General features: G+C 34.5%; 1 protein-coding gene across 1 annotated transcript in view; it reads right to left on the minus strand.

The window, feature by feature from the left end:
* Positions 1 to 9816: 9816 nt before the first annotated feature.
* Positions 9817 to 16201, minus strand: part of GUCY1A2 (guanylate cyclase 1 soluble subunit alpha 2) — a gene marked incomplete at both ends in the record, with an annotated part of 429067 nt that continues 422682 nt past the window's right edge. Inside the window, one exon of the mRNA XM_082659927.1 lies at positions 9817 to 10024. Within this exon, the coding sequence (XP_082516053.1) occupies positions 9817 to 10024 (208 nt within the window). The remainder of the gene's footprint in view (positions 10025 to 16201) is intronic.

The following is a 16201-nucleotide window of genomic DNA, read 5'->3' on the forward strand; positions in this document are numbered from 1 at the left end:
TCAGAAGAAAGCCATACTCTCTTGCCAACCTTGAAAGTTAGTGATATTGACCATAAAGGAATGCTTCTTGGGAGTCAATAAAAGTAGAATTGCTCTAGAAATTGAGGTTTCATTAAATATGGAAAGGCATAGCTTCTTTTTAGTCAGAAAATATGTAGGAATATTTATATTTATTGTTCAAAGGATATGAAGGTAAGTTTTTAGATTTTATTTAGAGAAGTTTTCTTGCTTTAGATCATTTCATAGCCAAATGTGAATACAGTATACTTGTCTTTTATCCTTAACCCTTATATTATTAAAAACAGTTTTATTATTTTAAGTAAAAGAATGTTGTCAAATTTGTAAACCATGGCTCAATGCCAAAATTTGTGACTTTGCCTTATTTATGACATCTTCTACATCTTTCCTGCAACAACTGGAAAACATAGAGAAAAAAATAATTGAAATGCAATTTATAATTCTTTGTTATCTCCAGGACATAAAACCTTAAGGAATCCATCAACAAAATTATTATTCTTTTTCAGTGCTGAAGCACTTGATACTTTTAGAAAATTTTCAAAAGTCTTTAGCATTCTGAATTTCGGATATAAGTAAGTTGATTTTCAAGACAGCAAATCTTCATCCCAAATTAGTTTCCTAACTGATAACTCTGATTAAAAATTGTTCAGGTTTGTTTATTCCTTTTAAAATTTCTGTTCTAAACAAACTCTGCTAGAATTAACTAGCTACATATAAGTAAAACATCTTTAAATGATGATTAGAGACTACTTAACCACTTAATTTTAAAAGACTAGGAGTACATTTTCATCTCTCCCACAGAATACCATCAAATGCTGTGGGGTAACTCTCTCCCCAGTTCCATTTCTTTGGAACATCCCAGAATAAGATGGATAGGCCTGGAGTCATAAAGGCTTTTATCTACTCTAAAGTTGAGCACTTGTTTTGCTTGCAGCTGAAGCCCAGTTTGAGAACAATGTGAAGAAGAATATGGAATAGAGTATAGCCCCCCAAAGCCATTTTACAGATGCTAGTATACAGAATATTTCTCATTCTTTGTGATTAAATTTTCCAACTAGGGAATGATATAATTTCTATAATGTCAGAACAAAAAAATGATGTATAAAATGAAATTGTATTCTTCTCACGGAATGTTAGCTCAGCCAGCATGCTATAAAAGGAAAAAAAAAAAGTTTTGTTTTAATATCACTTGAACACCTATAGTCTGTTCTTTTGTGCTAATTTTAGCAGGCTTTTCTGTGACATACAGAGGGGCTGGTATTTGGCCTTCTTTGTTCCTTAAGCCCAGATGTTCTCACACTTTCATTTACCTTCATCACAGTAACCAAGACTAGTTCTATCTGCCACCTTCAGAGAGTTTCTATATATAGCTTTGTGAGTTTCTAATCCCCGTTTCACTGATGTGTGCCCCTGCTGAGAGGTTGCTGCTACCTCCTAAGAAAACTGAAAATAGCTCATGAGGGATTTTTTCTCTTTTCCTTTTAAAATAAAAATGAGCAAATAAGTCATTTGGCTTTCACTAAACTACATGTGTCTATTATGAAAACTGCTTCCCTTTAGGAGTATATATACTTTCACAAAGAAAAAAGTTAAATCTCTTTGCTCAATCTCATCTAAATTTCCTGCTCATCCCACCCCCTCCATCTGTCCCTGTGTTCTGAGTCTGATGTGTAACTGCCAGGCAGCAAAATGGGAAGAATTGTCTTTAAAGAGTGCGGGGGTGTGAAGAAGAAATTTTGCACAATTTTGATTTTACCCCAACTAATACATTACTGTCCTACTTATATTTAATTACACTTAATAGCCCACAGTAAAGATTCATTTAGTAGAATCCCTTCTTTATCTCCAACTAGCCAAAAGATCACAGAGGAAGATTAAATATAAACCAATTCCTTTATTTGTAAAAATATGTATCAAAAGAATTAGAAACAAGCTACTACTTAGGCTTGCCATTTAGTTTTTCTTGTCTCTTCTGCTTTCAAATAATAAGCAATAGCACTTAAGTCTAATATTAAGAGTGGTCTGATCAGCAACTAGATGAATTAACTGAGAAAATAGATTCACTATAATTTAATGGATTCAAATTAAGTATTCTTTATTATTTATTAACAAAAGCATGCTTATTAAGGGTTAAGCATCCAATGATATACATAAAGATGACTGTCAAATGCTTTCTCAGTGGGAAAAAAACCACTTTCTCGGTGACTCAACAGCCCTGTTTGATTTTTATAGGAGAATTTTATAAATTGTGGGTAGGAGGATGTTAAGTTTTGCTGTTGGTAATAGGAAGGTAAAATACTAGCAAACCCACCCACGACTCTAATTGTGTTCAGATTCAAGATTAGAAGAGAGTTTAAACATCTAGGCAATAATAGGAACTGTAATCTTATTTAGAGGCTTAGGAATGGATTCTAAGCTTTATGATTTTGCTAAATAATAATCAGATGATTAGAAGTACCTCAGTGTATCATAAATTTACTAGTTAGTTTTTTTTTTTTTTTTTTTTTTTTTTTTGGCGGTACACGGGCGTCTCACTCTTGTGGCCTCTCCCATTGCGGAGCACAGGCTCCGGACGTGCAGGCTCAGCAGCCATGGCTCACGGGTCCAGCCGCTCCGCGGCACGTGGGATCTTCCCGGACCGGGGCACGAACCCGTGTCCCCTGCATTGGCAGGCGGACTCTCAACCACTGCACCACCAGGGAAGCCCTACTAGTTAGTTTTAACTGTAATCCTAATTCATGATTCTAAATGATGGAGGAGTAATTTGATTATTAAAGGACTGATTATTATCGACTGTGCCACATTTGATTAAAATTATATTTTAAGGAAAGTAAAAATATGAATTATTCATTTCAAAACCTGCAAGCTTTAGTGGTATCATCAAAATGGCTGAGAAGGACAGGTTATTTTAAATATGACTACATAATGATTTTCAGACATTTTAAAATTATACTACAGATGAATTTCAACCAATCACATTCTGAAAGCCAAAATAGTATTGTACTTACTAAACATTTGCCATCACAGAGAACAGTGATAATAATTCTTTTTATCTTTAATCTTTCATCATCTCAGACCTTATCAAACCAACAGTAGAATTAATTAACTTGTCCCAAGATGCACCTGTATTTTTGCCAAGCCTACTCTCGATCAGCTTATCCAACCCATACTATACTTTTGCTCATTTATCTATCCTTAAATACTCTTATTTACTATATACTACAAAGATCTGAAAATCTGGGCAACAATACATACACAATCTTTTGAGAGGAATAGAAATCATATTATGATAGGTATCAATAATTATACATCAGAAACAATCTGATCAAAATATATTAATTACTTCATAGCATGTGTGCAAATGAAGGACTTGTGAGAGAAATTAAGCATGTTATCTGCTCAGATAATTTTTATCTATCACTTGCTGCTCATTTTACTGTAGTAGAACGGTGAATATCTTTTAAAAGTCCACACTACCTATATTATTGCTTATATAAAACATGTCTCTGTTTCCCTAAGGGTTCTATGAAGTGCACAGAAGTGCAAGTTTCATATGGCATCATCATCATGGCTTAGATTATTGCTTGAAAGGTTGTTATAAGATATTGCTAGGAAATAAGTTTTAGATGAGTGTACAATTCAATGAGAAAAGTACAGGGTGAGACTAAGTATGAAGTTGGTGATGTTTCAAACATAAAAATTTGGGATTAAGGCTGTCACTTTGACATTTGCTTCTCTGTCCAAACGTTCATAGTTCATATCTTGTTGGTAAGGATCAACAAATATTGTGAAGTACTGCACAGCTTTGGCAGTAACTAAGAAAGTTATACTGTACCTAGTATGTCTAATAGCCCTATAGTGAGCAATATTCATCCCTCATGCTTATCAGTGTTGATTTGAAGCTTGAAGACTTATGCTCAAAAAGCAGACTATAAATTTGAAACCAAACCTAAAATTAAAACTTGTGAAAGAAATAACGTGATTAAGCCTGGAGTATTTAGCTTTTCAAAATAAGTATGAATGAAATAATATATTTCTATCTTAGTCAACTTGCATTTATTCCTAGTAATTGGGATTATTTGAATATTCTTCATTGATTCCCAAATCTGGCTGTATATTAGCATTACCTAGAGTGATTTTCTAAATACAGATTCCTAGGCCTCCACCTGCGATCTACTGAATCCAAATCTCTGAAGGTAACGTCCAGTAATTTGTGTCCCTAAGGTAGTCAGACACTGCCAAGCTTCCTAAAGTAGTCAGGTACTGACAAGCTGATGAGTTGAACAATTGAACAGGATCATTTCTTAATAAGGATGGAATTGGCAATGAGGCACATGGCTGAAGCTATGGTCTGGTCACAACACAATAGAAATAAGACACAGGAACTTCCCTGGTGGCCCAGTGGTTAAGAATCCACCTTTCAATGCAGGGGGTGTGGGTTCAATCCCTGATCAGGGAACTAAGATCTCACATTCTGTGGGGTAACTAAGCCCACGTGCCACAACTAGAGAGAAGGCTGTGTACTGAAACTACTGAGCCCGAGCACTCTGGAGCCTGCATGCCACAACAAGAGAAGCCCGCGTGCCACAACGAAGACCTAGTGCAGCCCAAATTATAAAAAAGAAAAATAAATAAAGACACAAACTTTACTTCTCTACATCCCAAGTCCTTCCAAAATGTCACTCCTTTTAATCATGTAATATCTACATTCAACACACACACACACACAAACACACATACACACACACACAGAATATTTATTACTTTGTAAAACTAAAACTATTCTACAACATAAGATTAGCTGTGATTCTTCCTGTTTCTAAATGTATCAATTACTTTTTTTAACGAAAGGAAGAAGGAAGGAAAGAAGGAACAATGACTTTTATGAAAGGATAAAGGAAGGAAAGAAGGAACAAAGGAAGGAAGGAAACAGAAAGGTGACAGGAAAATAATACTTAGGTTTCAACTGTTTGAATCAAGTGTGAGGAAGGAATTTTGCACACTATCTCAAAATGCTCTGACAAAATTTATGTTAATCTGTGTATAATATCAGTGTCTGTTCTTCATTTACCGCTGTGAGGAGCCTTAAATTGAGTCCACATCTGGGGTCAGTTTATCCATTTAACAATAAAATTCTTTCAATCATGTTAACACAATTTATGTGTATGTTCAATTAGCTGGCTGTAAATTAAGTGTATTCATATCAAGAGCTATGCTTAAAGAATCATCACTCAAACTTTAATAATTAAGCCTCTGGAGCATCATGTTTTTCAGGTTATATCTAATAAGATATGCTTATAGAAGCCTCTGAAATGACATAATTTTTGTAGCTGAAGATCTATAGTTTAATAATAGAAATACCTAGGCTACAATATGGGGCTTGGTTCTCGGACTTGAGTTTCTAGGTACTGTTGGCTGAAAGACATCTGGTGCCCCCCAGAGCCTATTCAGAGCCATGTGTAACTCATTCTGAAGGAACATTTACTGAGGTTGTACTAAATGCTTGGAGGCAGATAGTATTTTGAAGAAAGCAGAGAGAAGCTACAGATGCAAGCAATGCCCTAGCACAACTGAGAATGGTTAGTTCACTTCAGCAGTGCTTTGTTACTTGGGCCTAGAGTTGTGTGGGTCTTGCAATCTGCCTGAAACAGGCATCAACAACTCTTTCTATGACCATGTTAGGTTCAATGCTACAGAGGGAATGGTGTTTGACAGAGCCAAACTTGACTTGGTGAGATGGTTTCCAGTGACAGTATAGAGTAGGAGAGGGTCTGAGCATTGGTTAAGTTGTGCTTAAAATGCATGACAAGATGTAGAAGTTTTACTCTCTGCTCTGATGATCCATAAACTTGCCCTCAGCAAGTCAGGAACCCAAGGAGCCTTCAAAAAATATATTTAATAATGGTGATAATCTTGAGCTCCCTCTTCATACCTCACAACCTCAAATACACCATTTCAACTGGTATCAATATGATTCTGTAGGAAAAATACAGCCTGGCAGTTTTCCAAATTCTCTGTGATTTTGCCTTTTGTATCTATCAATTTAATTTTGCTTTATTGCTTAACTCTTTGGAGGAATTCACCAGATTAAGACTTCCTGCGCTTGTGAATGAGATTTTGCTTTATTTGTTGTCCTATTTTCTGTCCTATGTTCTGTTTTTCCTGGAGAGGCATACAATTTTGCACTTTCACAATAAAACACTATGTTCCCTTTACTATTGTCACTGGATAAGAACAGTGTGAGACCCTGAGAGTTCATATTTGAAGCACTGAATCCACAAACCCACTATCAAGTCTCAGGCATCAGTGCCTGTCTCAGAGTCACAATAGGTCATACACAGCTCACTAGATTCCACACATAATGAAGTATTAAAAGGGAAATCAAAACTATTTGAAATATAAAAGAAGAGATGAATATCAAGGCAGATTTTAGACAGTTGGACCAAACTGTTAACTAGAAGCTGTTTCTTCTTTCCCTTCTCTACCCAACACTACAAAGCCAAGAGCCCCAACTATATGTGTTCTTCAGGCATTGAGTATTATTCTTTTTATTATGGCTGTTACCTATTTATTAAGGTGCACATACTGTGCAGTATATTTTGGGTACATATGGGGGTTTCTGACTTCGTTATATAACTCATTTATTTGTAAACAATGACATTCCATCAAAATGATACTGATGCCAACATGAAGCTTTGGTACTGATGGGTAGTCATAAAGTAACTTCTTCAAATCAGTTGCTGGAATGAATACTGAATCAGAGGGTCTATATGTGCCAAATTGGATCTTAAAGTATCCATTTTAGAGTGGGTTAGAGTCATTTCCTCAATTAAATAACGCTTGATTTCTAAAGGGACATCCATTTAAATTCCATTTAATCTGCCATGCTAAAATGCATGATGTATGTTAATAGTTTGTACATGAGAATACCGTATAGATATTAGTCAAATGAAATACCAACAGCCACCCATTATTACAATCAAAATTCCTAATGGAGGATACATGTATTGTACTCTATAGGACATATAAAAATGCAATGCTTTTTCACAGCCTCTAAATTCTATGACTGCAGCTAGAATGAAATGCCATTTTATACCGTATTTTGCAAATACATATAGGAATAGTGTAGCTATAATAAGTCAACTGTACTAGGTTGGCAAAATGGTAATAGATCAGACCATTGCCTCAGACTATACCTTCAAAGATACATCTAGATTATATTCTATGAAAAATGTAGTTTACATCCTGTTTGTGATATTTAATAGATCTCTGGCATATTCATTGTGACATTTGTGACAATGTAAATAGCTACTCTTCTCCAAGTAAAATCATATAAACTAAGAAAGAGCTTATTTTTCTGACAAATTGAATGTATATACAATTCTTATCCCAAACCCTATCATCAAGTACTAGATAATGAAGTGGATTGTCAAGGATGCTTTTAAAATATGCTTCCCACAGGTATTTTTAAGTATGGAGAGAATAACCATATGTTTAGAATAGTTGCTTAGACAAATCTTTACAAAAAGTAGAGAATTAGATTGGATGATTCCTGGAAGTCCCTTTCAGCCTTATGGTTAAAAAACACATTGTTTACGATTAAAACACATAATTTACTATATCACAATAAGCTTAACTTACTGTGCAGAATAAGCATAAATGACTTCAGTGAGTTTGGTTCTCTCCCCATGCTCCTGTGCTATAAGAAGCCCATCAGCATAGCTGAGGTATTTCCTATTCTCAGCAGGAGGATTGAAGTACTCCCAGAGCCTGTTCTTTCCACACTGACTGTAAGTCTACCCTCTATTCCCTGTGAAAGAAGTGAGTTAATCTCTCAGCCCCCTAAAGAAATTCTTTTGTGGGTAATTATTCCCATGAGAACCTTGTCCTCAGCCTCCACAGCCTCCTATAAACACCCTGGCCTTCTTGCCCACATGTGGTTAAAAACAGAAACCTAGACCCAAGGAAGGGAGGGACAGGCAAGGGTTCAGGTCTAGGTCCCGTTTCCACATGCAAAGTGTTGCATTAGTGTCCTCTTAAGCCCCAGAGAGAGAAAGAGTTTAACAATTATAAAAATGATCACGATTATAACAAATAATCTGCAATCTAAAAATATTTTCTAGCTGTATACTTAGAGAACTTAAAAACACTAATTAATCCTCACAGACTACATTGGACACTAGTTAATCTGTTACTTAACTGAGTTATTTCATAACCAAATTCTAATGCAGCCAAAATCCCTAACCAGAAAAAGTATATTGTATTCAGTAGACATAAGCTACCAATGAGTGTACCTATCGGAGTAAGAAAATGGCCACCACAAGGTTTCAAGGAAACAAATGTTTCCAACTCATTAACCTCAAGAGAAACTTAGATTCTATATCTGATCCAAAATAAGAAACCCTGGACACACTGTGCTCCTAATTTCAGGGTGAGTCTGTAATAATATTTTCATGCACTGTTACTTAATGGGAACAGGTTTTCATTTAGCAGAACAAGCAATGGAAGCCTATCTGTAACTTTGGTGATTACTAGGTCTGAAGGTTAGACATACTTCAGTGTTAATGAAGGTGATTCACTGAATTTAAAAGCCACATCAAATAAACTGCAGAAGAACATTAAAAAAAAATCTCAAATCCATAAAGTACAGTTTTTTCCCTTGTTTTTATTATGAAAGAATAAACAACGTTCTTGGCAAAATATCCTACACCTTTTTCTCACTAATGCAAGTATCTAGTGATTTGCTCCCATGAGGGGCAGTTAGTCCTTAGGAAGCATCCGTTGAAGAAGGTGACAGGGGCAGGGGGGTGGACTTACATGTCATTTAGTAGGATGTTGTTTATTAGAATTTAGCACATTGTAAAAACTACCTATATTTAGAAGTGCTAAGTTGAAAGGGTGCAATGTAGCAAATCATTTTATTTTCACTGATATTTCTTAGAAGATAGCAAAAAGACCTTTCGTTAATCTTGGTTACAGATACATACATTTGCTATTAGGAGATGCCATTTCCTCTGGATTCTATGCTACATTAATCAAATCTAAAAGCTATATTTACTAAGCAGATATACTATGCTTTCTCAGCATCTGAAATCCTAGGTTATGTGTATTTTCAATCTAAGCACTTATCTCTCTAAATAAGTGAAACTATATTCAATTAATATGTTGGAATTACATAATATACCAACTATACAGTAGCAGATTGTGAAAATCTAATAATGCTGTGTGAAATTATCTAGAAGAGATATGTATAAAAATAGGTAATATCCCTAAAATATTTTGCCAAGTTACAGTTTTTCCTGTTGGGAAGTTTACCACACTGCCATGATATATGTATGAAATGTCTGTTCAGAAAAACAAAATTAGAAAATATTCCTTTCATACCCACTCACTAAATGTAGGAATATTTAATCAAAACTGGATCTCAAAAGTGATACAAATATATAGAGAAAGATAGCTGTATGTGTGACAAACAAGAAAACATGGAATCTATTTATTGGTTAGTTTTGAAAGGGGCCTCACACTTGTAATTAATTAGAATACATATATATATTATACATAATATATATATGACCAAAAACACTCATAAGAATGAATACATCTTATTTCCCCTTTGCCCTCCAGTTTTTTATTGACAGTCATCACCCTCCTTTTTCTAGGATTATTGCCTGACATAACAGAAATTCCACTGCTTTTTCTCCACAGAGCAGTGAAAGATAAACAATCTTTCCATTCTCCTGTCATGATCCATGTTCTGGGCTTGTGCTTTTTGGAGGAGTCTTTGATCTGTAGCAGGTCTCAGAGGCTTGTCTCCCGGAGGAACATTGTGCCAATGTTGTAGGAAACTTTTTTTATTCTCGATGAAGAAAGAGAAGGCTTTGGCTGCTTAGGACCAGTTCTTACCTCCAGGAAGTAGCAGACCCCAGAGATTTCCTTTGGAAAGTTGTCTGGAAGCTCTTCACGGGACCGAGGAATGAATGTGAAACTTTCTTCTCGTTTTAATAATCTAAGAAGAAAATATATAATGTGAATCATATGGGCAGGTGAGATGAGAAAAAAATGGACACAAATTTTAAAGACTCAGGAAGCCTATCAATGACTGAGCTCATATTAAATGCCTTCATTCTTTGTAGAGATGTGGCCTTCATTACATTCCAAATACTAGGAAATATTATTTCTCAGGAGAAAATACCTTCACGCTATAATAATAATTTTAAAAAAGCAAAGTTGTTCTTGGTGCTACTGGAAAATATTTGTTCAAAGTTGATTTTTTTTCCTAAACAAAAGGCTAAAGGAACTGCATAAAACAAGTTTTTATTCAAACATGCAGGATTTACTCTTTCTGTTTTAAAAATCTGCCTAATTCTGGAGCACTCCTTTAATGTTTTGTAGACTCTCAATAAGATTTAAATCCTGTGTCATACACATAAATCAAGTTTTTAGCTTTGTAGAACAACAGTCATAATTCCATGTTTCTGTGATATCTGGTTACTGATTTCTAACAATACATATTTTCTAAACTCACATTTAGAAAATATTTGTTTGTCATTTGTCAAACAGCTTGACTCTTCCCATCCAGTCATAGTTTCTAAACTCACATTTAGAAAGTATTTGTTTGTCATTTATTTGTCAAACAGCTTGACTCTTCACTTCCAGTCATAGTTAAAGACAATTTTCTAGTACACTAATACTGGAGATTTATGCTTGTCCAGTTCCATGAAATGTTCAGTTTGATAGTCGTATCTAAAAAAGTGGTCCAGCAATTCAATTTAATTCAACAACTTTTATGGGCTGCTTCTTATTGCCCTAGAAAAATCTCCTAGATTCTGTTGTGAATATAATAAGTAGAACACAACAAGCTTAAAGTTTTTTCAAAAGAGATAGACACAGAGAATAAAAGAAAAAGAAAATAAAAACTGAATAAGCAAACAAAAGCCACAGTAATATAAAAGTAATATAAAACAATAGGCTAGATGCCATAAGAAAGGTGAATCCAAAAAGATGTTGAAGTCCAGAGAGGGAAAAAGTTTACAGTGGGACGACCACTAAACCTTCATGGATGAGATGGTACTTAAAGATGGGCAGAATTTCAACAAGTGAATATGGAGAACAACATAATCAAAGGTTTAGATACAAGGAAATTATGATCAGGATCAACATGTTTCCAACTATTGGATACCATTATAGAATGAGGTAAGAGTGAGAGTTAAGGCTGAAGCAGTAGGTTAAGACAAACTTTTGAAGTCCAAAACTAAACGTTTAGACTTTATTTGGAAGGCACAGTGGAGCCAAACTTATCACTTTTTCCCTAAAAACCATTCATTTTCCTAAGACAGGTAAATGTTAATAGCAAGTCCAAGTTATTCAGGATAAGAGATGGGTTGGGGGTGAAAGGAACCATTATGACAGAGAAAAGGCAAAGTCAAAAAGTCAGTGAGTGCAAGAATAAACAATGTTTGAAAAATGTAAGATCATTGCACAAGCAATGATAATCATCTTTACACTAAAGAGAAAAAAAGAATCATTCCTTGTCAAAAGTTCTTAATGGATAAAAATATTATCTGAAAATAAGTTGGTAGTACTAAGAATTCTTATAATGTGAGCAATCTATATTTACCCTTATGAATGACTGTTGTAGTATTTTGCGTCATAAAAGATTTTATTCTTACTTGCTCAGTTTATTTATTTAATTTAATTTTTATTTTATATTGGGGTATAGTTGATTTACAATGTTGTGTTAGTTTCAGGTATACAGCAAAGTAGTTCAGTTGTACATATACATATATCCATTCTTTTTCAGATTCTTTTCCCCATACTGGTTATTATAGAATATTGAGTAGTTCCTTGTGCTATACAGTAGGTCCTCGCTGATTATCTATTTTATGTATAGTAGTGTATATATGTTAATCTCAAACTCCTAATTTATCCCCGTGCCCCATCTTTCTCCTTTGGTAACCAGAAGTTTGTTTTAGAAGTCTGTGAGTCTGTTTCTGTTTTGTAGATAAGTTCATTTGTATCATATTTTTAGAGTCCACATATAAGTGATATCATATGATGTTTCTTTCTCTGACTGACTTCACTTAGTATGATAATCTCTAGGTCCATCCATGTTGCTGCAAATGGTATTATTTCATTCTTTTTTTATGGATATTCTATTTTATATATGTACCACATCTTCTTTATCCATTCCTCTGTTGATGGACATTAGGTTGCTTCCATGTCTTGACTATTGTAAATAGTGCTTCAATGAACATTGGGGTGCATGTATCTTTTTGAACTAAGGTTTTCTCCAGATATACGCCCAGGAGTGGGACTGTTGGATTATATGGTAGTTCTAGTTTTAGTGGTTTAAGGACCCTCCATACTGTTCTCCACAGTGGTTGTACCAATTTACATTCCCACCAACAGTGACTGAGGGTTCCGTTTTCTCCACATTCTTTTTTTTTTGTTTGTTTTGTTTTGGTTTTTTTTCGGTATGCAGGCCTCTCACTGCTGTGACTTCTCCCGTTGTGGAGCACAGGCTCCGGACACGCAGGCTCAGCGGCCATGGCTCACGGGTCCAGCCACTCCACGGCATGTGGGATCTTCCCGGACCGGGGCACGAACCCGTGTCCCTTGCATCGGCAGGCGGACTCTCAACCACTGCACCACCAGGGAAGCCCTTCTCCACATTCTTGCAAGCACTTGTTATTTGTTGACATTTGGATAATAGCCACTATGACAGGTGAGAGGTGATATCTCATTGTGGTTTTTCCTTTTTAAAAACTTCCAATTGACCATTCCTTTAAAAATATTACACAGTGATTATATTAACTTGGGATATAGGTAAATGAGTCTCATTCTAACATTTCAAAATTCTTTCAATTAACTTATCTCATTTATCCACATAATGTAACTCCATGCAAAGTCTAAATATGCTCTTCTCTGACAAATTTATGGAGGGTAAAATTGAGTCCAGAGTAAGATAGAGTGCTTTGCTAGTGGGAGCAGTAAGACAGTGTTGGCACTGAAAGTAGAGTCCAGACCTGTTAACTCCTAGTCAAACTTAGCACTACAATAAATAATAAAGCTACACTAAGATAGTTTTTATTTCTTCCAGTGTTATTGACATATAATTGACATACAGCACTGTATAAGTTTAAGGTGAACAGTATAGTGGTTGGACTTACACCATGAAATAATTACCACAATAAGTTTAGTGAACATCTCATATAAATACAAAGTTAAAGAAACAGAAAAATTTTTTTTTCTTGTGATGAGAACTCTTAGGGTTTACTCTCCTAACAACTTTCATATATAACATACAGCAGTGCTAATTATATTTTTCATGTTGTACATTACATTCCCAGTACTTATTTACTTTATAACTATTAGTTTGTACCTTTTGACTACATCCGTCTAATTCCTGCTTTCCCCACTCCTCTCTGGTAAAACCACAAATCTGATCTCTTTTACTGTGTTTGTTCACTTTTGAGGTATATTTGACCTACAACACTATGTTAGCTCCTGTCATACCCAGTAGTGATTTGATATTGCTATACATTTCAAAATAATCACCATGATAAGCATAGTTACCATATGTCATCATACAAAGATATTACATAATTATTGACAATATTGCCCACCCACACTGTACATTTCATAATCATAATTCATTTATTCTGTAACTAGAAGTTTGTGCATCTTAATCTCCTTCAAGTATTTCTCCTCCCCCCAACAAACTCCTCTCTGGCAACCACCTGTTTGTTCACAGTATATATAATGCTGGTTTTGTTTTGTTATATTCAGTCATTTGTTTTGCTTTTTAGCTTCCACATAAAAGTGAAATCATACAGTATCTGTCTTTCTCTCTCTGACATTTCATATAGCATGATACCTTCTAGGTCCATCCATGTTGTCCCAAATGGCAGATTTCATTCTTTTTTATGGCTGAGTAATATTCCATTGTATGCATATGCCATATCTTCTTTATCCATTCATTCATTGATGGGCACTGAGGTTGCTTCCATATTTTGGCTATTGTAATAAAACTGCAGTGAACATAGAGGTGCATGAATCTTTTCTTATTAGTGTTTTTGTTTTCTTCAGATAAACATCCAGGAGTGGAATTTCTGGGTCATTTGATAGTTCTATTTTTAATTTTTTGAGGAATTTTCATACTGTTTTCCATAATGGCTGCACCAATTTACATTCTCTCCAACAGTGATTTAGGGTTCCATTTTCTCCACATTCTTGGAAGCACTTGTTATTTGTTGATATTTAGATAATAGCCATTCTGACAGGTGTGAGGTGATATCTCACTGTGATTTTTATTTGCATTTCCCTGGTGATTAGCATCTTTTCCTTTGCCTGGTGGCCATATGTATGTCTTCTTTAAAAGTGTCTACCTAGGTCCTCTCCCAGATTTTAAATTGTGTTTTTGTTTTGTTGATGTTGAATTGTAAGTGTTCTTTGTATATTTTGGATATTAACCCTTTTTGGATAAATGGTTTGCAAATATCTTCTCCCATTCAGTAGAGAGCTTTTTTATTTTGTTGATAGTTTCCTTTGTTGTGCAAAACTTTTTAGTTTGATGTAGTCCCATTTGTTTATTTTTGCTTTTGTTTCCCTTGCCTAAGGACACATGTCCAAAAACATATTGCTAAAACCAATGACAAAAAGCATATTAGTTAAGTCTTCTAAAAGTTTTACAATTACAGGTCTTATATTTAAGTCTTTAATCCATTTTGATTTTACTTTTCATATGGTGTAAAAAATTAGTCCAATTTGATTCTTCTGTCCAGTTTACCCAACACCATTTATCTTTTCCACATTGTATTTTCATTCTTCTTTTTTGTAGATTAATAGACCATATGACTGTGGGCTTAATTCTGGGCTCTTTATTCTGTTCCATTGACCTTTGTGTCTGTTTTCTGCCAGTACCATACTGTTTTGAATTACTGTAGCTTTGTAGTATGGTTTAAAATCAGGGAGCCTGATACCTCCAGCTTTGTTCTTTTTTCTCAAAGTTATTTTGGCTATTCTGGGTCTTTTGTATTTCCATACAAATTTTAGAATTATTTGTTCTAGTTCTGTGAAAAATGTCATTGGTATTTTGATAGAAATTACATTGAATCTGCAGACTGACTGAGTACCATTGTCATTTAACAATATCAGTTCTTCCAACCCATAAGCATTATATATTTTTCCATCTGTGTCATCTTCAATTTCTATTCTCAGTGTCATAGTTTTCTGAATATGGGTCTTTTTCCTCCTTAGTTAGATTTATTCTTAGGTATTTTATTCTTTTTGATACAACTGTAAATGGGATTGTTTTATTAATTTCTCTTTCTGACAGTTTGTTTTTAGTGTATAGAAATGCAACTGATTTCTGTATATTAATTTTGTGTCTTGCAATATTAACAAATTCACTGATAAGTTCTAGTAGTTTTCTTTTGTGGCATCTTTAGGATTTTCTATGTATAGTATCTTGTCATTTGCAAAGAGTGACAATTTTTCTTATTTTTTTCCAGCTTGGATTCTTTAAAAACTTTTTTGTGTGTGTCTGATTTCTGTGGCTAGGACTTCCAATACTTTACTGTATAAAAGTGGTGAGAGTGGGCATACTTGTCTTGTTCAGGAAGAAAGGTTTTCAGTTTTTCATTATTGAATATGATGTTGGCTTGGATTTGTCATATAAGACCTTTATTATGTTGAGGTATGTCCCCTCTATACCTACTTTGTTCAGAACTTTTAATCACAAATCTATGTTGAATTTTGTCAAGAGCTTTTTCTGCATCTACTGAAAAGATCATATAATTTTTATTCTTCAGTTTGTTAATGTGATTTGTCACATAGTTTGATTTGCAAATATTGAACCATTCGTGATTCCCTGAGATATATCCCACTTGATCATGGTATATGATTCTTTCAAGGTATTGTTGACTTCAGTTTGCTAATATTTTGTTGAGGATTTTTACATCCATGTTCATCATTGATACTGGCCTATAATTTTCTCTTTTTTGTGATGTCTTTGTTTGGTTTTGGTAACAGGGTGATGGTGGCCTCATAGAATGAGTTCAGAAGTGTTCCTTGCTCTTCAACTTTTTGGTAATAGTTTGAGAAGATTAGGTGTTGATGCTTCTTTAAATATTTGGTAGAATTCAACTCTGAGTCCATCTGGTTCTGCACTTTTATTTGTTGG

The sequence above is a fragment of the Grampus griseus genome (genome assembly GCF_964374135.1).
Source record: "Grampus griseus genome assembly, chromosome: 8".
Lineage (NCBI taxonomy): Eukaryota > Metazoa > Chordata > Mammalia > Artiodactyla > Delphinidae > Grampus > Grampus griseus.